A 24,753-nucleotide genomic window follows, 5' to 3' on the forward strand; every position below is an offset into this window, starting at 1 on the left:
AGCTGAAGAAAACAACCTAAAAAAGGAAAGATATTTTGGCTCACGATTTCAGAGCTTTCAGTCTTGTTTTGGGGCCTGAGGCAGGACAGTACATCATGGCAGAAAGGTGTGGTGGAGTAAAGCTGCTCACCTCATGGCAGCCAGGAAGCAGCAAGAGAACTAAAAAAAGGGAGCATAGGACAAATGTAATCCCCACAGGCATGCCCCCAAAGACCTACTCCCTTCAAGTACGCCCCGCTTCCAACAGTTTCCACCACCTTCTAATAGTCCATTCAGCTACAAATTCATGAAAGTATTAATTGATAAGGTCAAGGCTCTCATTACCACATCACTCTGCAAAAGCTTCTCCTCTGAACGCAGTTGCCTTGGGAATCAAGCTTTCAACACATGAGCCTTCGGGGACATTCCAGCTACACACTGTAACAGTCGGCTTCAGTAGTTACTACTAACTCCTTATTTGAAGAAGCAGAGGCTAGAGGATCTAAGTTCTTTCTTGCCCAAAGGGTATGTGGGCTATTTAAATATTGTCCTTTCCTTTCCCAAATCTCACCAGAAGAATGACAGCTTTTCTTAAGTCCCTCGGAAACAAAAGACCTAATTATTCACTAATCCACACTGGCACCATGAAGACACTCCAGAGACCAGCCCAAGAATAAAGGTTTTTCTTCAGACAATTATTTATTATTGCTGAATCACAAGTGCCATCTCTACTCAATCTATACTACACACACACACACACACACACACACACACACACACATTGAGCACCTGTTTTGTACTTCAGTTGGTTCCAGGAACTGTGCATAAAGCATAATCATTCCTGCTGAAGAGCAGATGATTAAGAAAAAATTTAAAGGCGGGTAATTACTATGTAGAAAAACAAAATAGAAGGTGAAAGAAGGTATGGCAGTTGAGCTACAATTTTAAACAAAGTCGTTACACAAGATGTCATTAGAAAACAAAGACTTGAAACAAAAAAAAAAAATTAAGCTTGGTATAGCTAGAGGAAGAGTGTATTAATTTCAGGGAAATCAAATGCAAATATTTAAAGGTAGGGCGTTTACCAGGTGTATTCACTGAACAGAAGGAGGTCATGTGACTGGAAATTAGTGGTAGGTTGTTATGGTTTCAATTTGCAATGTCTTCCAAAATTTCTGTGGCGAAAGCTTGGTCCTCAATGTAGCAGTGTCCAGAGGTGGGGCTTTTGGCAAGTGATAGAATCATGAGGGCTTCCTCCTGGTCAATGTATTAATCTACTAATAGATGAATAAACTAGTGGGTGGAGGTGGAACTGTAGGCAGTAGGACATGGTGGGAGGAAGTAGCTCACTGGGGGTATGGCCTCGGGGATTGTTAGGTTCAGATATGAGATATCCCCCCCCCCAAAGCTTCTTTTAATGAAGGAATATTTTGAGGTGAGATGATTGATTATAGAAGTCCTAACCTAATCTGTTCCATTCTAGTTTGAATAGGCTGACTGGGTGGTAATTTGGGGCAGGTGTGGTGTGACTGCAGGAAGTGGGTGCCCTCGAAGGGTTGTTCTTCTTGTGATCCCTTCTTCTATTTCTCTCTTATTTTCCCTCTGCCCCCATTTCCTTGCTGCAATAAGGGGAACAGCTTTCCTTTGCTAGACCCTTCCTCCATGATGGGCAGCCTCACCCTGGGTCCAGGGCAGTGGAGTCAGCTCTCCATGGACTGAGACTGCTGAAACTGTGAGCCCCAAATAAACTTTTCTTCTCTAAGTTGTTCTTATTGGGTATTTCAGTCACCATTGTGGAAATGCTGACTAAAACAGGGACTCTGTCTTGTGCTGGGATGCCTTTTCTCTCTCTTCCTGGCTACCATGAGCTGAGTAGCTTTCTTCCCACCATGTCCTTTTGCCCTGAAGTTTTGCCTTGCCTTGAGCCCAAAGCAATGAAGTCAGTCAGTCATGAACTGAAAACTCTCAAGTTGTGAGCCAACATAAGTCTTTTCTCCTATAAGTTGTTTATGTTGGATATCTTGGTCATAATGACAAAAATCTGGCTAAAACACAGGTAAGGTAACAGAGATAAATGGAAAGAGAGTTCATAGCTCATTGCTTTTTTTTTTTTTTTTTTTTTTTTTACTATGAATGAGAGCAAAGCTAGGAGAGCTTTGAAAGAGATTCAGAATGATGATCAAAAATACATTTTAGAAGTTTCACTCTGATTGCTATATTAAAAACACATTTGCTTTACGTTAAACCATTGTGGAATATTTTTGTAAACCAATATAGTTCCACACAAACGTTTAATGACAAAAGAAAAAAAAGTCTTCTTGAAACTATAGAAAATTTGTGCTGGAGATACTAGTTCAATCATTAATTACTCTTCAGAGTGTACTGTCTTTAAGTCAACATGTTACCAGTTCTGCAAGTCCCAGGGAATCCAGTAAAGAAAAGAAATTTCCTTGATACCCAATATGAGAATGTACCCTGTTTGGGTTCTCAGAGTGGTAGTAAGTCACAGCTGGTAGTTTATAAACAACCGTTCCAGTGTATTTATAATACTGGTACCATAATGCCAAACAGGAATAGCCACGTTAAACTCTTTAGCCCTCTCTTCTGTGTATCATGGAACATCATGCTTCTGTAAATCCCCAAATTCTTTCCGATGTTTTCCAAGTTCTTGGAAAATATTAGGTGGATAAAGACTAAAATTCAACACCTGCAGGGACAAGGTCCTTGAGATATTAATGGGAAAGGATATTGAAATACAGGTGTTGTTTGAATTGATAGTACACTAAATTCAGGTAGTACTCTGATGCATTCCATCATTTAATTAAAACTATTTTGTATATGAATAATATAAGAATATTGAAATTTAAATTATAAATAATAAAACAGGAGCTTAATAAAAGTTAGTATAGTCAATCTAAAACTTATAGACTAGACATGTCTATTTTTTAGTAACTTAGATGTGTGAACTGGGGCAAATCACCTTCTGAAGCCTTATTGTCTCATCTGCAAATTAAAGTTATGATGATGATTATATTTGAAATGCATTTAAAAATTTATTATTATCTGATAATACCATAAACATTATAAAGAAGTTGGGAAATAGTCTATCAAATTTTAATTTTTTTTATTAAACCTTTGTTTCTAGTAAAGGGAACTAATATTAACTAATCTTTCTCTGTATTTATTTTTATTGCCTTGGTAAAGTTAGAAATAAGAAATAATGAAAAAGAATAGAGGCAGGAGGTGAGATAAGAAAAATTGTGTGATTGCCATATCTGTGTGAATGATTTAGGTCCTGGTTACTAGCAGAAGAGCTGTTTCCTAAACTTCAAAATTTCTTTTAAGAACTCCTGCTGCATCTCTGGCACATAAAATCAGGGGAAGAAATATATATTTCTGGTTTATAAAGTAAAACCTGAGAACTAGTGACTTGATGTGTGTGTGTGTTCTGGGCAGCAGATTTTTTATAGCTGGACAATATACTACTTGGATCACTAAGAGTGATGCTAGACATACAGTACATGGGTTTTGTTTATCATCATCCTATTTCAACCCTTCATCCTCCACTCTCGAAACATATGATATTGTTTAAATGCCTGGCAACTTCCCTTTTTTTTTTCATATCTTTCTTCCTGTTTCTAAGTTTATGGATTTTTCTATTCACTAGAGACATTCAAACAATTCTGGTTATTGCTGTGTAAAAACCACCCCACACTTGGTGATTTAAAGTATCATTAATTTATGCTCATGGATTCTGTGGGTCAGAATTCCAGGCACAGCTGGGACATCTTGTCTTGTGAAGCCTTCATGGCTGCTTCATGAAGTCCAGGGTACTAGTTGGGACGATGTGAATGACTGGGGTGTCTCAAATGGCTGAAGGCTGGAATCATCAGATTCCCGTGACAGGCAGTCAAGCTGGCCTCTTTTGAGATTGTTGACCTATACAAAAACCTTTTAGATGGCTTCACGTTTTTGGTAGCATAGCAACTATATTGAAAGAGTGAGATAGTGCAGAGTAAATTTCCAAAGGACTAGAAGGAAGTTTCATTGATTTTTAATGACTTAATCACAGAAGTCATGATCTTTCTCTAGTAGTTGAAGCAGTCAAACATGAATCTAGAGAATTCATGGTGATAAACCTTGCCTCCTGATGAGAAAAGTGTCAAAAACTTTGTAATCATTTAAAATAGTCCCACATACACTAAGTATAAGTGTTAATGTAGCACATAGACTAACTGCTAAATATATTAGTGAGAATGTGTATTTTGTTCCTTGTTGGGTACTTTCCTATTATCCATTCTCTTCAACAAACAGTCCAAATGCTTCAGGCATTATAGGTCAATATATTTCAGCAGAGGGAAATCTAGGCTTAAGTCAAACAGTGTATGGTATCATTCTGGACACAGGATTGGTTCTGGAAAGAGTATGTATAACAATTGATATCACTGGATGCACTGTCAGAGTCTTTTGAGAAATTAAATTGTAATTCTTTTGAGACAGGATCTCACTAAATTGTGATATTCCTGACTTGCCTCTCATGTCTGGGATCATAGGCCTGTGCCACTGCACCCAGACTATCTGCTGTGTGCATTTTGATAACACTGTGAGAAAGCAGTATGGGGAACTAAGCAGAGCAAAGAAGTTCACCGGCAGTTGGAGTTGGAGCCTTGATTGAACCATGTCTCCTCTGAGCCCTCTTGTATGTCTCACTTCCATTTCACCATTACACCATAAATTTAATTCATTGCATTGAGCCGGATTTCATGTGTTTTTTTTTTTTTTTTTTTTGTTGTTGTTTATAACTTGAGTTCAGAAGCACCAGTAATGACATTCTGTCTATATAAAAGGGAGAAATTAAATATTTAAAAAATTAATCCCAAATCCTCTTAATAAGTTTCATCAGTTAATCCTTTTATGCATTTATTGGTAAATTCTTTAAATTTGTGTGGTTCTAAAACTGTTTAGCTGGAGAATGATGGAAACTGACCAATAAAAACAAACAATCTAAATCATTACTCAAACATGATTGATAATTGATCCTTTGACTCATTTAAATCATTTTTAATTTTCAAATGTCTTCTATGTGCTTCTGTTTAGAATATAATTGAGATACACAAGATTTATATGCTATAAATGAGTTTATGACTTCCTTTTCAGCCTTCATGATCCAGATAAAACATGCCTTCAGTTCCTTTTTAAAGCTCCCTGGCACTGTGTGGATACTTCTACCACACAATCCACACTGCTGTGTGTGTGTCTGGAGTTTTCTTTTCTTGCTATACATTGGAGATGCTCAGAAGATCACAGAATCAAGGAATGACTGCCTAGATAGAAATCAGAGTGAAGAATATGAGAAATAGTTGATGAGTAACTTTGTCAGACTCTTGAATACCTTATAGAGGGTGACATTTTTTAAGTTAATCTGGTAGTCATAATTTTGGTACCCTATTATTTAGCAGAATAAGGAATTTTATCCATAATGATTGCTTAATTATGTACACTTGAAACATGTGATGGTTAATTAAGGATTGTTGATATTAAATCATCTAGATAAAATACATGAGCTTCCAAATATATGCTAATGCTATGCATAGGTACATTATTAGTATAAGCAATTCATTATTTTTCTTGACTTATTTTTCCAAAGTACCTCAAAATTCAAATGGCAAAAAATATTATTATAAATGTATTAGCACATTTAAGAAAAACAATGCAAAAAAAATGCTAAAACTTCTCCAAAATATTTCACTTTCCATGGAAATAGGGATGAGTTGGACCAATGGAATTGCTGGGTCAGGTCAAGCAATGAAAAATTCTGACCTGAGAAGCAATTTCTATGACCTTGAATGACTTCTTGAGTTTTTCTATCATAAATGATGCTGAGTAGCACTTGAAAAGTTAAGTTGTTGTTAAATTAAATTGTTATGTTCTTTCAATATTGAAAATGTTAATATGGGATGATTCCATATGTTATATGCAATACTTAGAAATTTACATTCATAATTTCTTATTTTTAAAAGTGGTCTTTGAATGCCTAAATATATTTTAAGATTTACATATATTTTTCAGTTAATGGCACTTTCAAATATTTGGCAAGACCACTTTTAGAACCCCTACAACCACACACAGATACCATTCTTGTATTCTACTTAAGAATGGAATTTGGGTATTGTTTTAATGTTTATTAATGTTTATTAACTTGGTCTCAAGGACTGTTTTAAATTCTGAAAGAGCACTAGAGTTGAGTAAGATTCATATACAATACTCTATTTTTATCTCCCTATTGTGAATTTCAGCAAGTTTCCTAGTCTTGGTTTCCTCGTCAAAGGGAGTGAACTACACATTTCACACCAATTTTGGCCAAAATTCAGTCTGACTATATGTTGAAATCCTAGCAGGTACATAATAATGACTTAATTTTTCGGGTATCCACTTATTCACAATTTACTTCTTATGATATTCCCCACAGTAGCTATTCTGAATGGTTTCCACTTCCCAAGCCCTTATTGACATGTTGCATAATTTTTTCTTGTAAGTTCAAAAGCAAAATGTATGTAAAGAACCATTAACTTTATCATTGCCACCCAAATCAGAGACACACATAAACATTCAATCCCATACACACAAGGAAGATTCATTTTAGAAATGATGTATGAGTGTCCTCTACAGAGGACAGGTACAAAATGTGCTGAATATATACTATCTAATCTTTCTTACTGTGGAAAACACTGAGTATTAAATAGGCATTTAACATAAAACTCAAGTTTATACTAGATTTGGTTTAAAACTATGCCGCTTCCCTGTGTTCAGAGTTGCTCTAGCCGGCAGCCAGGGCAAATATTTCTACAGGGCTCCTATCTATAGTAACAATTTAAGTCATCCCAAATCAGATGACAGTGCTATTCTGGCAGCATAACCGCACTCAATTTTATGAAAAATAAGTCAGTCAGCCAGTGTGAGCAATCTACCAACAAAGCTACTTTCCTGGAACCAGGGGGCTAGCTCCAGGGCCCCAGGAGGACTCCCTAGACTCTAATTCTGAAACTACCAGGTGTCAACTCCAAGGTGCACATCGGTCCCTATGTAGGCTCTGAAACTCAGTTCTGATGACACTGCCTGTCCTGGCCAGTTGCATGCAACAGAGAAGGACTTAAGTTCCAAACAATGCTCTCCAAAGTGTAGAAGGTCAGAGAAAATGCCCCACTTGTCCAGGTTACTTTTGTTAATTTCTGAACTAAGAAAGTTATAGAAGTCACTTGACCTAGAAGCACTGAAAGTTCTGTTTTACCCAGAATCAAAACCCTCAGAGTTTTTCCCAAAAGAATTTTTAACAACTCAAAGATTAACTTTCACAGAGAGCTGGTGATTACGCCAAAGACCTGTCTTAATATTTTCAACCTGTTGTAACAAATTACTATAGATGATGTGGCTTGATAAATAACAAATCTAACAGTTCTAGAGGCTAGAAGTTCAAGATCAAGGTGGAAGTCTACTAGGTCTTGGTGCACTGACTTCTCCTGTATCATGGCAGAAAGAAGAAAGAGCGTTCCAGGGTCCCTATTATAAGGACACCAGTCCCATTCATGAAGGCTCCACCCTCATGACCTCTTTAGTTCCCAAAGGCCCCAATTCATAATGCCATTACATTGGAGATTAGTAGTTCAACATTTGGTAAGACAAACATTAAGTTTGCTGAGTACCCAATTCATGCAAATTTTATGAGCGAAATTTAAGGGAATAAGCTCATATAAATGTTACATTTCATTAAATTTAATACTCCATTAAATTAACAGGTTTGTTTTATGAGCTTCTGTGAAAACACTAACAACTTTTGTTACAATACAATGCCTCAATGATAGTCTTAGACAACAAATGAATTGGTTACGCCATGCTCAACGTTGCTTGGTATTTCTTTCATTTTATTCCAAGGGATTTGGTAATTTAGCCTGCCTTCATCCACTATGTGTGTGTGTGTGTGTGTGTGTGTGTGTGTGTGTGAGAGAGAGAGAGAGAGAGAGAGAGAGAGAGAGAGCACACACACGTTAGAAGTTACTTTAATGATTGTGAACACTTATTTTTCTTATGTATAGTAAAGCTTTTCTCTTTATCAGAAAATGGAAAGTTGCAGCTATTTTTCTAAGGATCCTCTTTGTGTCTGTTTTCATATCCTTTATTTTGTTGTATTTCAATGTTGATACTGTAAAAATTTTTAGAAGGTGAAATGGCAGTTAAAATTCAACACATATAATACCAACAACTGATAATTTGTCTTAACTCTACCAATGTGAAAGTAATTTGAGTAATTGTGACTAATTTCATTTAGGGTATTATGAAAGAATATTTACCTTAAATTTGGAAAATGGTAAGCTGATGATTACTTGATTTTTGATACCATGCTGAAATATTTTCTAACAATCCTATTCATAGGAGCTGCCACTGAGGACTCACAGTGGCTGTCATTTCTCTTTGAGCTCAGACTCACCTCCTCTTGGCAACTTCCCAGCTCAAATGCCTGCCAGATACTGCCTTCTTTCTGCTTCCTCTTTTCTGCTCCCACTTGGTCCACTCACTAGTGTTTGGAAGTTAGGTCCCTTACCCAATGAGCAACCTGCAACTAATAAAGAACAGGAACCAAGTGATAATGACCCAGGTTCCTTGTCCTTCTGTGAAGGTTCTGGGAGGCATTTTGAATTCTTCTCAGAAGAACCAGTGAAGCCTTCCAGTGGAGGTATTTTCACATCCTTTTAAGGACTTAAATGGACTTTTTCTTCTTTCATTCACCTCTCACTTTCACTTCCTGGGATTGTATCCCAAATATTCTTCACATCCAAGTCTTTGTCTCTGTTTCTGGAGAAACATGGACTAGAGTAAGTCACTGACCTCTTCATCTTATGGGTGACTGTAAATTCTCCAAAGACCTTTTTCATTAATAATTTTCAAATAATAAATGTGAGGACTTCATGTCGCCATGAGGGTAGTGGTTATTTAGCCTAAAGAATAGCCCAGTAGAGATAATAATATCATGTTTTTATTGTCCTAAAGAAAGTTAACTAAGCAATCTTATGTAAGTTCCTTCTGCGGTTGCTTGCTCTTCAACTGCTCTTGTCTTCTTGCAGTTTTCCTTATTAATGAGGCAAATAAAACTTTGACACATGTTCACTATCTGTTTGTATGAGACATAATTTTTTTAATGGCAAGCAGTGAAAACTACATCATGAATATCACCTGGCTGAAGTGATTGTTTAAGACACTGCAGCTGTAGGATGCATTCCAATTTCAGACATACAACAATGATTTGTTAGGATAATGGCTTCCAAACTATTTTTAATGTAAAGGGGTTTATCTTCAAAATGCAAATGATTCTACTTTAGTGTTTTCCAAACTGCAGTGGTAGCTCTCATCCTCTTCTCCAATCCACAAACGTGGATTGCAGTTGAGGAGGTATAGCAGTACCTTGAAAGGCCCTGAGGAAGTCCCAAGTCTCTGGAGCCCCAGATCTCTAAATCTTGGGTCTCTGGATCCCCGACATGGGGTGGAAGAATGTAAGAAACTTTCCTCCCAGTTTGCTACACTCAACCTACCTCAAAGGACTCAGAAGTGTCTAGGGAGGAAATCAAGGCTGGAAATCAGAGGCTACACATCAAGAGTTCAACAAATGGAGATCACCAGAAATTTTGGCAACAGCAATACTTCAAGCCCCCTTCCTCCCACCTCCCCATGCTTTCTACACATGGAGTCTGTTGAGAGCCACAGCCAAGTCGGAATGGCCCCTGGCATTTTGCCAGAAATAATGGTTGAGAGGTGAGCCATTAAGATGATGCTGGATTGAGATGCCATCTTGCAAAGATGGAAATTAGACTATATCTGAAATGAAAGCAAGCCAAATATGACCTAAATCTCCTGGAATTAGGATTATATTTTCTGCCTCTAGGCAGAACAGCAGCCCAAAATACCAAATCTATATATAGAGAGCTTAAGTGACATGTTTGCATCCCTGAATTGTGCAAAGAGTGCCGAAAACATCATTATCACCACCCCTTGTATGGCCCTTGAATTCAGAAGCAAGCAGACAAACAATAACACCAAGAATTTATTCCACAATTAGGTATTTCACAGTGAATTTTACTTACCGGAAACTGACCACCCTCATCCTTATACCACACTTATTCTTTTACTTTCATGCAAATATTTAAGAACAAACTATGTATGAAAATGAGGTTGCATGTGCAATGAATTTCAGTCCATAAATATAATATCTTGTATTGTTTGTGGAGTTTACAAAGTCCATACCATATACATTAACTCACTAAATCATGACAATAGCTCCATGAGGTAGGTTTTACTGAATTTACAGGTGAGGTACCTGAGACTTAGAGGTTAAGTAACATGTCCAAGGAAACATAGTCGAGACAAAACTGGGACTCAAATTCAGGGCCTTGATACACATGATTTGCATGTGTATTGCATACTATAAAAAAAGAAAGGCTTAACTAGTCTGCCCATCAAGGGAAAGAAAAAATTAAGCCATTAAACATGCCTCTTCATTGTTTTCCTTCAAAAAGCTTGGAAACTGACTTAACCTGTGGAACTATTCATCTATAAATGGATGCTGGTGATTACTTCATTTTCACATATTTAATAAAATTTCAAATTACACTGCTTTTTCAGTTTTTTACTGATTTTCAAATTCTGATACACACAAAATTTAGGAGAACAATATATATGTCATAGCAAAAGAACCTTCAACAGTTTCTTTTGCTCTTATCATTTCCAAGACATGATACCCATCTCATCCATCCAAAGTTGAATGCTTAAAAATGCTGACTTTACCGAATCATAATGTGCAACCTGGTGTATGGTTTCTTAAAATGTCACATGAATTTGTAACAAGAAGGAAGATAGTTACTAATGAGCAATTTGAATTCTTTTGGTCGACAGAATGTAGGCAGTTCAAACTTTACAAATCAGGTTTATCATAGTTGAATTCTGATTATTTTAGAAATAGGGTTACTGAAATTCAGATGCACATACAAAAACAAATACAGCAAACCCTTAAGAGTTACTCTTTTACCAAATAGTTAACTTCAAGCTCAGATTCATCTCACATTTTTCGTGTCAGAGGAATTAAATGGGAATTTTTTCCTTATAAGTAAAACCTGGATGTCCATAAAACTAATTGAGAATTTTTACTCTTTTGATAATATAGTGGTGAAATGTTCAGACAAAACGACTTTGTGATTAAATGAAGTAAATTTGATCATCACACAATGGGAAAAAAATCAACACAAGAAAGAATGATGTATTTGAGAACATTTTTAATAAATAATGTGACAAAATTACTTTTCTGATTATTGGATTTTCAGTATGCAAAATTATGGCTAAAAATAAGAGGCTTCTTACATGAACATAATGAAAACATTAATCACATGGGTTGTTCCCTTAGTACTGCACACGCTTTCTATGAAACTTTCTCAAATAATCTAAGTGAGCACTTTTCATTTTTGGTGAACACCAGCCATTGTTTGTGGTTCAGTTTTGTTTGGCTTTGTTTTTCCAGTGGGGTCAGGCCTGATACCTGTGTATGAATAAATGTACATTTTTTTTCTTCAAATAGCACCAATTATAAAGTCAATGAAATTCATATAATGACAAAAAAAAAAGATCATAAAAATCTACAGTCAGAGGGCATCGTTTGGCAATTCAAAGCAGTAATGCCCTATCTGAGCTTATAAGGAAAGCTTGTAGGATTCTACATTGGCCACAACAAACTTAAACCATTTTTTTTTTCTTTAAATCTAGGAAAAGTAAGAACCCTCTAGTTCATGGCCCACGATAAAGTATGCACGTGACTCCACCATCTCTTATCATTCAAATATTCCAAATACAAACATAGAGCATTAACAAAACAGGTTAAAAACGCTTCTCAACATTTTTTTTTTCAATAAGACAAAAAAGGTTAATAGTTACAATGGTTTACAAATAAAGTTTAGTGATTGTGCTTTTAAAACCAAAAAAAAAAAAAAGATTAAAAACAGTGCATTACAAAAACAAAAATCAAATAAACTTCCTTAAGTGGCACTTCTGAAAGCTGAACTGACACTACCAGAAGAAATTTAGGCCAGTTAAGATAGGATGTCTTTACTCGATTGGTCATTAAAGGCATCCACTTTTTTGTAATGTGCATTTATAATTGCTTCTTGATTGAAAAATAGAACAAGGTTTTTGCTAGGCATCCTTATGACAATGACTAGACAACCAGAGATCCAACTGGCTTAGCCCTCCTTATCAAAAAGTACATTTCCAATAAGAATATACTTCCATGGTTGAAATGAAGACAAAATAAAGTACCACCAGGGGTTGCAAAGAGTATATATTTACAATGTTTCTACCCCATTCGAATTGTTTGATGTTCTGCATTTGCTATATTTTTAGTTTCTCCCCACAAAGGGTGGTATGAAAGACTGATTTTAAAATCATGTTAAAATGAAATATGCTTTGATTTGCATTAGCAGTCGGTTATAGAAAGATTATACTTTGAGAGCCCTTGGCATGAGGTTGATAAATCAAGTATCTTCAATCAATATTTTGCTATAAGTTAGCTTGGTATATAAGCAGTGCAATGCCATATCTCAGGGGCAAAATGCAAAAGAACTGTTTGGTTCTTTCTTGAGGCTGATGACTGAAGCAAGAAGTTGATACACTTCTCTTGCTGGAAGTCAAGAGAAATGGTTCCAACAGCCAGGGGAAGAGAAAAGTTCTTCCTAGGGTTAGGGATCAAAGAGCAACAATAAAAACCCAATAACTTTTTTTTTTTTAAACCGTACCCCAATACGAGGAATAAAAACGACAATTTGTACATTCTGATTGCACTGAACATTTTATCTGGCGTCATGTGTCATCAGACAGGAGGCATCTTGACTGATAATTTTCACATTAGATCGCACAAGCCTCTCTGGTTGTCTTCAGCTTTCAGTTTCCTGTGAAAGAGGCAGTTTTGTTAAACTTGAAGATAAATCACGAGAGTATTGACTCGTCTTGTTTTTTAGGCATTTATTCTTACAGTCTAATGGTTTTTTGTTTTTTGTTTTTCACTCATTCACTGACATAAGTTGAAAAGTGCTCATGACAACTAATTCATCTATCAACTTTAGTTGTCTTGATAGCAAATCCAACAGTTCTCTAACAAGCACCCAACTGTTTTGCACTGTGCCTCAGTGTTGTGGGGGCAGAACACAGGGCTCTGCAGGAGAAGGAATATGCTGAGTTCTCCATCCCTCTCCATCTCAACTCAATCCTATACCTCTGCCTTTGTTGACTTTAAATATTAGAATTAACTATAATGATTTTTTATCCTCCAAGAGGGTTTTCCTACATAAAAAAGGCAAATTTGACAAAAAAAAATCTCTCCAAAGCATTTGCAGCAGGAAAGACTTTTTCCAAACTTCAAAATCAAAATACATTTGGCTTTAGACAGCACTCAATTAGACCTGATTGGTTCTAATATTTTCTTCATTTATTATGAAGTTATAGTTTAATCCCCACCATATATTTGAGGCTAAATATATTTGTAATAGGAAAAATTTATTCTGTGCTGATTTTTTATTAAATGTAGAAAACAATAATTTTTAAAAGGGAAGGGATTTGATAATATGACATGACTTGCAATTCTATCGTGCATCATAATTTATAGATTCCAATAAGGGAGGAAATATTTGAATATTTAAAAGAGTGAAGGTAGAAGATATTGTCCAGGGCTGGGGCTGTGGCTCAGTGGTAGAGCACTTGCCTCAAATGGGTAAGGCACTGGGTTCGGTCCTCAGCACCACATAAAAATAAATAAATAAATAACTAAATGAGGATATTGTTTCCCATCTACAACTAAAATATATACTATATATATATATATATATATATATATATATATATATATATATATAAAGTTGTGTGTCCAAATTGATCCTGGTGATTATTAGACTGACAGATAACATGGGCTATGCACCCTCACATTATAAAACTCCACCACCTCACTGAGTTTTCATATAGCACTAGGAATTACAGTATATCTAGATCTATAATTCTTATTTCCCAGCATTATCTTTGCCATGTATATTTCTTATCTGAAAATATCTTCAAAGAAACTACTACTGACATTTAAAATAATAAAATACATTTCAAGAAAATCCTTATATGTTCAGAATGTCTGTTTCTGACATCACAAACATTAGGGTATAGAGAAGTGTGTAATAAAATAGTAATGTTTCTGCACCCTGATAGATATTCCTAATTTTGAGGTTGACATATTAACTATAGTCTAATGAGGAAAAAACTGTGAACAAATTAGAGATACCTCTAATTCTTCATTATTATCTTCTCCTCTTTCATATCCTCCAAGTACTTGCATTTCTGCAATATTTCTTCGACCTACATTTGCTTGTTCTCTTTGTCTGCTTCCTGATCCTCTTGATGACATTGAGCTTGAGGAACTGGGATCTCTGGGATTATTCGATGTTGGAAAAGTAGGTCTACAGTAAGGTAGAATATCCTCTGTGTAACAGAATATAATAAATGCATGTGAACACCACTGTGCACTTTCATTGTATAAAGCATCCCTTCTGTCTCGGTAATTCTGAATGGGGAAGCATCAGTTATTCCAAAGAATAAATAAGGGCACTATAAAAGCATAATGAATAATGCACACTGGCTTTTGAAAATAAAAGTAGCAAGCCTTGTTTTCCTAGTAGTGGTTGGAGATTTGGATTGACTCCACTCCTAAGCTTATATCCACATCAGAGTTCTCTTGGAACTGATAACACTTAAGGAAGTAAACCAAACCTGGAGTCGACTTGGTTTCCAATTCTATGTCATTCAGCATGTGATTTCTGATCATTATTTAGGCTTTAGTTTCCATTTTTTTTTCCCAAAAAAGTGATAATAAAATCTACTTAGAGAAACTCCTGGTGTTGATATAAAAACAGATAAGATAGTGAAATATACATGTAAGCTACAGAGTGTTCTTAAAAGGAATCAGCAGAAATGAAACCCAGTCTTCTGAGTTTACTCCCCAGCCACAGAGGTAGTCAACCCCACTTCAGCAATGTGTGTGCCTTATGGAACTCTGGACTTCAGAAGCCTGCCATTGTTGTTGACTTTAAAACACAAGGCACACTAGTCAATGTCTAGCTGGTACCTGAATTTCTATCTCCAGACTATTTTCAATTTACTGCCACTTTTATTGAAGATGCACCATTCAATTGCTCACATTTCTTTGTATTCCGTCCACTCTACCCTCTGAGCATGAAAGACATCAAAACCAATCTCTTGTACATGTTTCCCCCCACCCCAAAATGCTTCCTCTGCCATCCACATTGTCTGAAGGAACCCCACTTCTTCTGACATGCCCACTGGTACTCTTCCTAGAGGAAGGATCAGGTAGGAAGACTTGCCGCTGGCTCACAGCACCACTTCTAAATGATCACTCCTCCAACCTCGCACAAAAACATTGTCCTCCTCCAAGCCTGAGCCACCTACCATTCTACTTCATCCACAGATGGGACTCATGGGGGTGTCCCAGTCCATGAGGATGAACACTCAGGCAACCTCTCTTCGGAGACTTGGTCACCTGTGGCCTTAGCCCTCTGTCCCTGTTTCAGAAACCTTTTTATTTCTATTGATTTCAGTTTTACCTGATATATCTGTATGTATAATACATTAAAAATATCTTCTGCTAAAACTTTGCTTTACTCTCTTTTATATAGGAATCAATACCTTCTTTCTTCACTGCTCAGCTGAGCTTCTTGAAAAGCAATTTTGACTCAGTATTGGTAGTTACAACTCCCATTCACTCCGTCTCCCCTGAAATCTATTCATGCCCACATTACTACCGTAAAACTCAAAAAATGGATAATGCTAACCAAGTTTCATTCCTTCATCTCTGGACTTCTCACTGCCCTTATCAATTTAAATGTTTCTATTCTCTTAGTTCCAGTACTCCTTCCTTCCTGACCAATCTTCCGGAGAATGTTTTTGATTTTAAGAAGTGCCTCTTGCATGCCAGCACCCCATAGTTCTCTTCTGTCAGCCCAGTGCCTCTTATTCCTAGTATGCTATCTCTCCCATTCATCCTGGGTGATTTCTCTCACTCTTATAGATTGAACCTTTTCCAGAATATAATTGCCACAAGGACAGGTATTTTTGTCAGCTTCACATATTGATATATTCCCCATTTGACATACAAGAGGTCATTAATAAATAGTTTCAAATGCATGAATGAGTGAGCACCTTTAACTGCTATTTTCATCATTAGGTAACATTCATTTATATTTTCGACTCCCAAATTATGTCCTGAGTCTTTGGGCCCTACAGGCAGCCTAACTGAACACCTCCTCAGACTCAGCATACAGACAATGATCTCATCCTGCCCATCTCCCTGAGATTTCATCCCCCTTTCTATTCTTTAGTACAACTACTGGTGTCACTAATCATTAGGATATTCAAGGTAGAAAATCTGTATTACCTGAGATTCATTCTGCCCTTTCAAAAACCTTCCTGCATGTCTTAAATGTACTTCCTCCATATATTTAAACATACAACAAGTAAGGTTGATTTTGACTCTAAGAGTTTCTTGAATTTTCCTAGTAACTCATCCATTCTCTGGTTTAAATTCTCTGCACCTCTGTGTGGGAGTTGTACACATCTTCTAACACATCTCTGCCTCTACAGCTGTTACCATATAAACCCACTTCTCTCAACATCCTTCCTCTTTATATGATCTATGGGCGCCTATGATTTAAGCCTTCTTCACCTCAAGAGCTTCATCTCTGCACTTTTATTGATTGAATTTCCTACAGTCTCCCCAATGGACCATACAGCTTTACACGCTGACTTTTCCACGTGAACAATCCACTTTCCTTGCCTGGCTAAATCCTACCCATGCTCAAACACTCAGTTTACATGTCAGTTGAATAGTTCTTTACTAACCTTCCATCTCCCACAACAGTGAGCTAATCGTCCCTGTTTCAGACTTTCACGTAGCATAATACCATGAAAAGTATACTGAATATAAAATAAAAATATTCTTTTGGCTGAGACTTTAGGGCTGCCTAGAGGCTCAATGATCAGCAACGATGGCCCTAGGGAGGCTGCAGAAATTTAAAAATTAAATAAAAATATCCGTGAATTTATAGATTATCTGTCTCTCTCTTTCTGACTTCAGTTCCTTAGGGTCAAGGTTCATGCTTACACAAATCTCAGGACTTAGTACAATAATTAATAGCACAGTGGGCATTTGATGGATGCAGAAATAAATTGAACTAACAGAGGTAAATGCCAGCAAAAAGATCAGATGTTCAAGTCTCAAAGACCACTCTTCTTAATTAAAAAATACCATACGTTACACATGTAAATCAGCGTGCCTCTTTCATTATAAATAATGTAAGTTGAATTATGAAGGTGAAAATTACAGCAAGCATAGAAATGATAATCTAATGACACATACAGAGGGCCATGGTTCAAAAAAAAATCTGAAAAGCAATATATTCAATACTTTTCATGAGACAGAAAGAATTTCTTGTTTCAAGATTAATGGTTCCAGAGCTGGGGTTATGGCTCAGCGGTAGAGGGCTCGCCTAGCATGTGTGAGGCACTGGGTTCGATCCTCAGCACCACACAAAAATAAATAAATAAAATAAAGGTTTTGTGTCCAACTACAACTAAAAAATATACATATACATCTAAAAAAAAAAAAAAGGTTCCAGTCTTAGTTCACTCATTAAATTTCTGAAGATCAATGTTTAAATTTTCTTTCTTTGTCCCGATTTTGTGACACCAAGATTCTTACCAAGATTCCTCCTGAGGAATCCCACCTACTTTGGAGAGAGACATTGCTCTGAGCATGAAATTGGTCTACACTTTCTGGCAAGATATAAAATTCATAACTTACATCGTGACTTTTTATTGATGAATCAGTACTTGGAGCACTGTCACCATGAGTCAAAAGCTCAGGTTCAGATCCACTCCAACTTAATTGATTTAAAAACAAGCAAGCACATTACTGAAACTTTGGGTTATGGTGACGTCTCCAGGGGTTTATGGTCCCAGAGTGGAGGTGACTGAAGAGCAAAGCAGAACTCTCCACCTCACTGCTGAGTGCACACCTGCAGTAGGAGTCCAGGCTTCAGTCCCTGAAAAAAGACAAACTGCCCTCCATGTTGAAGGGAAGTTCACGACTGCCCAGATGCCCACAGTGGACAGAGCAACAGACTGATGTCAGAGCTTACCATGATATAATCTCTATAGGGAAGTACCCTCAGCTTTCCTGTCTACTACCCTCTCTCTTTCCTGACTCCTCCGTCAAGCGAATTTTGTTCTAGAATCTCTTCCTCTTAAATGGTTTCTTCTCCTTATTTATAAAGTACATGTACAAATCCCTCGTCCTCAAACATTTCCACCAATTTGACTTTCCTGCCAACCCTACTGCAGCCCTTCCTCCTCTTCAACCCAACTTTCTGGAAAGAGGTTTTGCTCAACATCTCCCTTTCCAAATTTCCATTCACTTTTCAATCCTCTGAATTCTGGCTCCTATTTTGCCTACTGCACTGAAGAGTTTTGTTTGTTTTAATACTACTAGTACTCATGGGTGATGTATTACAAAAATCCTTTCCTCCTCCATTATTTCCAGGTTATTTTTGGGGGGGTTGGGCAATGATGAGGGTCAACTCAAAGCCTCTCATACGTGTTAGCAAGCACTCTACCCCTGAGCCACACCCCAACATTAGCACAATATATTCAAAACCTTGGATAATTTTGATTATTATCTGTAGACGGGACAATCTCAGTTTCCTTTACAGAGCGTGGATTCTCTGCCTACTCTCTAATTACAATCTTCTGTGGCTGGTGGTGACACTTTGGGACATCTCACTAGAAACTATTGTACTTGTCTCTTCCTATCTCCACATTCACCAATCTCCTCTAAGTAGATTAAAAACAAAGTTAACAGAATGCTACAAATTAGTCTTGAGGTTTTTTCCTCCCTGAGAACTGATGGCTCACCATTTACCAGCATATCACTGCTGATATTTAGCTTTTGTAAATCACAATTATCACCTCTGTGTCCTTGGTTCCAAAATCTACTCTACCCACACCTTCCTCCTGATCTTTAAAAAATAATCTTCTACATTCTTATTGATTTTCTTTATATCTATGCTCTTGTCAGCATCTTCATTTAAGACTAAATTTATTTTCCCCATGAAAATTATTTTTTCTATATTGGTTAATATAATCGTGCTCAATTATATTACAACTCAGACAGGGCCACCTAATCAACATTTGGATAATTGTCTTTTACTGGATTACTTCAATTTACATTCTGACATCTGATGAGTCATCAAGTCCTACTGGGCCCATCTCTGCAATGCAGATGTAGGCTGTTTTCTCCTTTTCATTCAATCCATTTTAATTCAGTGCTTTCACATTTTATGCCTGGATTATCACTGCACTTTTCCACCTGGTTCCAGTCTCTTTCTGTGCCATATAGCCTAGGTAGTTATTTTGCTAAAGTCAAATCTGATTGCTATTTTTCACTCAAAATTCTTTATTGGCTCACCATATCCTATATCATAAATCCCAGACTCTTTTGAAGAGTATCTCTGGCCTTTCCAATCTAATTACCTTTTCTATTTTTACCATTTTCCATTTATCCCCTGGTCTTAAGCATCCTATTCTTCAACCAAACTGGAAACCACTGTTCATCAAACATTCATTTTCACAATTTCATGGTTTTGTTCGGCCTATTTTCTCTATCTGATACCCTGTTTCACCTGTGGAACCTGTTGAAATTATTCTTTAGCTTTAGATTTCATGGAGAAAATAATTTCCAGCTTGAATTAGGATGCTGACAAGAACACAGATATAAAGAAAATCAATAAGAATGTAGACGATTGGTTTTAAATATCAGGAGAAAAGTTGTGGGTAGAGTGAATTTCAGAACCAAGGACACAGAGGTGATAATTGTGTGATTTACAAAAGCCAGGGTACATGCCTGGCTCCATGATAAGGAGTGAACTTCTTGATCTTGCCTCTCTTCATATAGCCCTAGGTAGCCTGTGTGCCTTGCAAACACCTGCTCATCTGTGTTTTCTATGCATGAGTAAATCAGTACCTTGGATGAGATGAGTCTTTGCTGGTGGAAGGTCTCGCTTTGCTGCCTTGTTTCCTCGTCCTTTCCCATCATTTTGCTGTTCCTGTGCTTCTCTGGGATCACCCGGGTTTGTTCGCAGGTCAGCAACCTGCCTTCCGTCCAATACTTCTCTGCCCTTGTAACTGCCTCCTTTTCGATCTGACGATCTGTCTGTTCTGGTTTCTGCAGAAGGGAGTTTTGGCACCATTACAGGTCGTACCTCCAGCTGTGCCTTGGATTGGACAGTAGGTGATTTTATAGCAGGTGGTGGCACTGGGGGAGGTGGAAGATCTAAAAAGAAATATTTAAAATATTTTAAGAAGTTTGCCACTTAGAAAATAATCAAATAATATTGGAGTCACATTCAACCGTGAAATATTGTATCTTAAAGGAACCAACTGAAGACAGCCAGTGAATAAGACAACTGCCAAATTCAATGTTCTCTCATTGTCTAGCAAGGGACTACTGAATGACAGTGTGGGGACGTAGAGATTATCTTCTGGGACAGAAAGTACTGAGCACAGGTACTGTAATTTTCCCTACTCCATTTAGGGCAAGACTTCCTAATTGATTTCAGCATAATACTGTTGATCCCAGATACAAGTGCTCTCACACTCTCAGATAACCACACCAGATTGAGTGAACGTGGCACTTCAGTTGAGACTTACTGGCCATTGTCCAATCCATCCTAAATCCCTTCTTCTTTTGTAGTCAAGAAAGCTCCAGATAGTCTTAAAGCTAATTCCAATCTCAAAGCAGGATACAACAGAATCAGGACTAATGCCTTTGTATTCTAAATTTCTGGTTTAATGTTCTTTATGCTTCTTCATTTAATCACATTTATAATCTCACATCCATTGGTGGACTCTCTCCCTTCTGTATAGATCTGCGAGTTTTAAGCCACATAACTACTAGTATAAATACAGATTGATTTCTTCATACATATATGTTGTATATATGTATATTCATAGCTATATTTAAATAATATAAATAATAAACTAATTTAATTTCTTACATTGTAGACATATACAAGAATGAAAGTAAGCATAACATTTGATAACTAGAAAATATTTGTTTTATTTAAACAGTACACTCTTTTATTTATTTTTTATTTTTTGGTACTGCGGATTGAACTCAGGTGCACTCAACCACTGAGCCACAACCCTAGCCCTATTTTGTATTTTATTTAGAGACAGGTTCTTACTGAGTTGCTGAGCATATTGCTTTTGCTGAGGCTGGCTTTGAATTCGTGATCCTCCTGCCTCAGTCTCCCGAGACACTGAGATTACAGGCGTGTGCCACCATGACCAGCCAGTACACCCTTTTAAAATTTATCATACAAACATTCCAGGGAGGAAAGATGGATATGTCTTAATAATATTTGATAGATTAGTAGAAGAATATGAACAGGTTTTGCATGTTAGATTGTTTGAGCTATGGTATGAAGGATGGATTAAAATTAGAAAAAGTTTCACTTTGGGAGGCCATGAGGTTATTACGATTGCTCATATAAGTAATGACAGAAAATGGAACAATGTTGGTAGTTGTTCAAATGAAGAGCATCTTGAGACACTGAGGAAGGAAAAGCAATATCACCTAATGATCAATGAAATATAGCATGGGCGGGGGGTGAAGGGAATGTAAGATGACTTTTAGGACTTTAGCCATAGATGGCTAAGTAGATGGGAAAAACATCACCGAAGGTATGGAATGTAGGAATAAGGAAGAGATGTTTATGAAGAAAGAGTGTGAGCTCAGTTTTAGAAAAGTGAATGGGAGAAGCTTTAGAGATAGCCAGATAGAGATGTAGGATAGGTAAATCCATATAAAATCTGAATTTCAAGAATTTCAAAACCAGAGAAACAGAGATTTGGGAATTAACAACATAGTTGTTTTCAGTCATGTCTTTAGAGATGTATAAACAGCCTAAAATGTATTCATAAAACATTTATTAAATATTTTGTACTTTAAGATTTTAAACAAAAAAATACATTTACATAGTAAAAAATTTTAAACATTTTTTTAAGGATTTAAATTTAAAATTACAACATTTAGTAGCTCCCATCTGCATTTCAAATCTTCAATGTTGATTTTACAGAGTAATCAATCTGAACTATTTTCTATAGACCATTCCCCAAAATATAGCACCTTTACATGTTCAAAACACTAGAAAAACTAAGGATAACAGGAACATATCTCAACATTGTAAAGGCTATTGATGCTAAGCCTCAGGCTAGCATCATTCTAAATGGAGAAAAAATAAAGGCATTCTCTCTAAAAACTGGAACAAGACAGGGATGCCCTCTTTCACCACTTCTATTTAACATAGTTCTTGAAACACTGGCAGTTAGACAGATGAAAGAAATTAAAGGGATATGTATAGGAAAAGAAGAACTTAAATTAGCACTATTTGCTGATGATATGATTCTATATCTGGAAGACCAAAAAAGCTCCACAGAAAACTTCTAGATCTAGTAAATAAATTCAGCAAAGTAGCAGGATATAAAATCAACTCCCATAAATCAAAGGCATTTCTGTATATCAGTGACAAATCCTCTGAGAAGGAAATGAAGAAAACTACCCCATTTAAAATAACCTCAAAGAAACATAAGATACTTGGGAAACAACTTAATGAAAGAGGTGAAAGATCTATACAATGAAAACCACAGAACCCTAAAGAAAGAAATAAAAGAAGACCTTAGAAGATGGAAAGATCTACCTTACTCTTGGATAGGCAGAATTAATATTATCAAAATGACCATACTACCAAAAGCACTATACAGATTTGATGCAATTTCAATCAAAATCCCAATGGCATTCCTCATAGAAATAGAAAAAAACAATCACAAAATTCATCTGAAAAAAATAAGAGACCCACCAGAATAGTTAGGAGTGAAGCAGGTGGCATGACTATACCAGAACTTAAACTATACTGCAGAGCAATAGTAACAAAACCAGCATGGTACTGGCACCAAAACAGACTGGTAGACCAGTGGTACAGAATAGAGGACACAGAGACTAACCCACAAAATTACAATTATCTTATATTAGACAAAGGTGCCAAGAACATACATTGGAGAAAAGATAGCCTCTTCAACAAATGGTGCTGGGAAAACTGGAAATCCATGTGCAACAAAATGAAATTAAACCCCTATCTCTCACCATGCACAAAACTCAACTCAAAGTGGATCAAGGATCTAGGAATTAAATCAGAGACTCTGCATTTAATAGAAGAAAAAGTAGGCCCTAATCTTCATCATGTGGGATTAGGCCCCAACTTCCTTAATAAGACTCCTATAGCACAAGAATTAAAAGCAATAATCAATAAATAGGATGGAATCAAACTAAAAAGTTTCATCTCAATAAAAGAAACAATCTGTGAGGTGAACAGAGAACCTACATCCTGGGAGCAAATTTTTACCCCTCACACATCAGATAGAGCACTAATCTCTTGGGTATATAAAGAACTCAAAAAGGTAAGCACCGAAAAAACAAATAACCCAATCAACAAATGGGCCAAGGACCTGAACAGACACTTCTCAGAAGAGGATAAATAATCAATCAACAAATATATGAAAAAAATGTTCATCATCTCTAGCAATTAAAGAAATGTACATCAAAACTACTCTAAGATATCATCTTACTCCTGTCAGAATGGCAGCTATTATGAATACAAACAATAATAAGTGTTGGCGAGGATGTGAGGAAAAAGGTACACTCATACATTGCTGGTGGGACTGCATATTGGTGCAGCCAATATGCAAAGCAGGATGGAAATTCTTTAGAAAACTTAGAATGGATCCACCATTTGACCTAGCTATCCCTCTCCTCGGTCTATACCCAAAAGACTTAAAAACATCATACCATAGGGATACAGCCACATCGATGTTTCTAGCAGCACAGTTCACAATAGCTAAACTGTGGAATCAACATAGATGTCTCTCAGTAAATGAATGGATAAAAAAAATGTGGTATATATACACAATGGAATATTACTCAGCAATAAAAGAGAATAAAATCATGGTATTTGCAGGTAAATGGATGGCATTGGAGAAGATAACGCTAAGTGAAGTTAGCCAGTCCCAAAAAGCAAATGTCAACTGTTTTCTCTGATATGAGGAGGCTGACTCATAGTGGGGTAGGGAAAGGGAGCATGGGAGGAATAGAGGAACTCTAGATAGGGCAGAGGGGTGGGAGGGAAAAGGAGGGGGCAGGGGATTAGCAAGGATGGTGGAATGTGATGGACATCATTATCCAAAGTACATGTATGAAGACAGGAATTGGTGTGAATATACTTTGTATACAACCAGAGATATAAAAAATTGTGCTGTATATGTATAATAAGAATTGTAATGCATTCTACTGTGATTTATTTAAACAAACAAATAACAACAACAAAAAACAGGGTGGCCAAGTCATAAACTCAAAGAAGCAGTCTTCACAGTCAAGGACCACCAAAAATGGTCACACTTGGGATTAAATATAGTGCTTACCTGATAATCCACAAATGGCAAGCCTGATAGAGAGTGCCAGACACAATTATATAGCCTTCTGTGTTGAATACATGAATTGGATTGTACTTTTTTTTCTTTTTACCACAT

At 36.6% G+C, this 24,753-nt stretch overlaps 1 protein-coding gene across 1 annotated transcript in view; it reads right to left on the reverse strand.

Moving 5' to 3' along the window:
• Window positions 1-11,352: 11,352 nt before the first annotated feature.
• The window catches only part of Robo1 (roundabout guidance receptor 1), a 379,533-nt gene continuing 366,132 nt past the window's right edge, over window positions 11,353-24,753 (reverse strand). Inside the window, exons 27-29 of the mRNA XM_076868692.2 lie at window positions 20,135-20,443; window positions 14,327-14,523; window positions 11,353-12,956 (exon numbers count right to left, since the gene is read on the reverse strand). Of these exons, the coding sequence (XP_076724807.2) occupies window positions 12,942-12,956; window positions 14,327-14,523; window positions 20,135-20,443 (521 nt within the window). The 3' untranslated portion in view covers window positions 11,353-12,941. The remainder of the gene's footprint in view (window positions 12,957-14,326; window positions 14,524-20,134; window positions 20,444-24,753) is intronic.

Source organism: Callospermophilus lateralis, chromosome 10, assembly GCF_048772815.1.
Source record: "Callospermophilus lateralis isolate mCalLat2 chromosome 10, mCalLat2.hap1, whole genome shotgun sequence".
In the NCBI taxonomy this organism is placed as follows: domain Eukaryota; kingdom Metazoa; phylum Chordata; class Mammalia; order Rodentia; family Sciuridae; genus Callospermophilus; species Callospermophilus lateralis.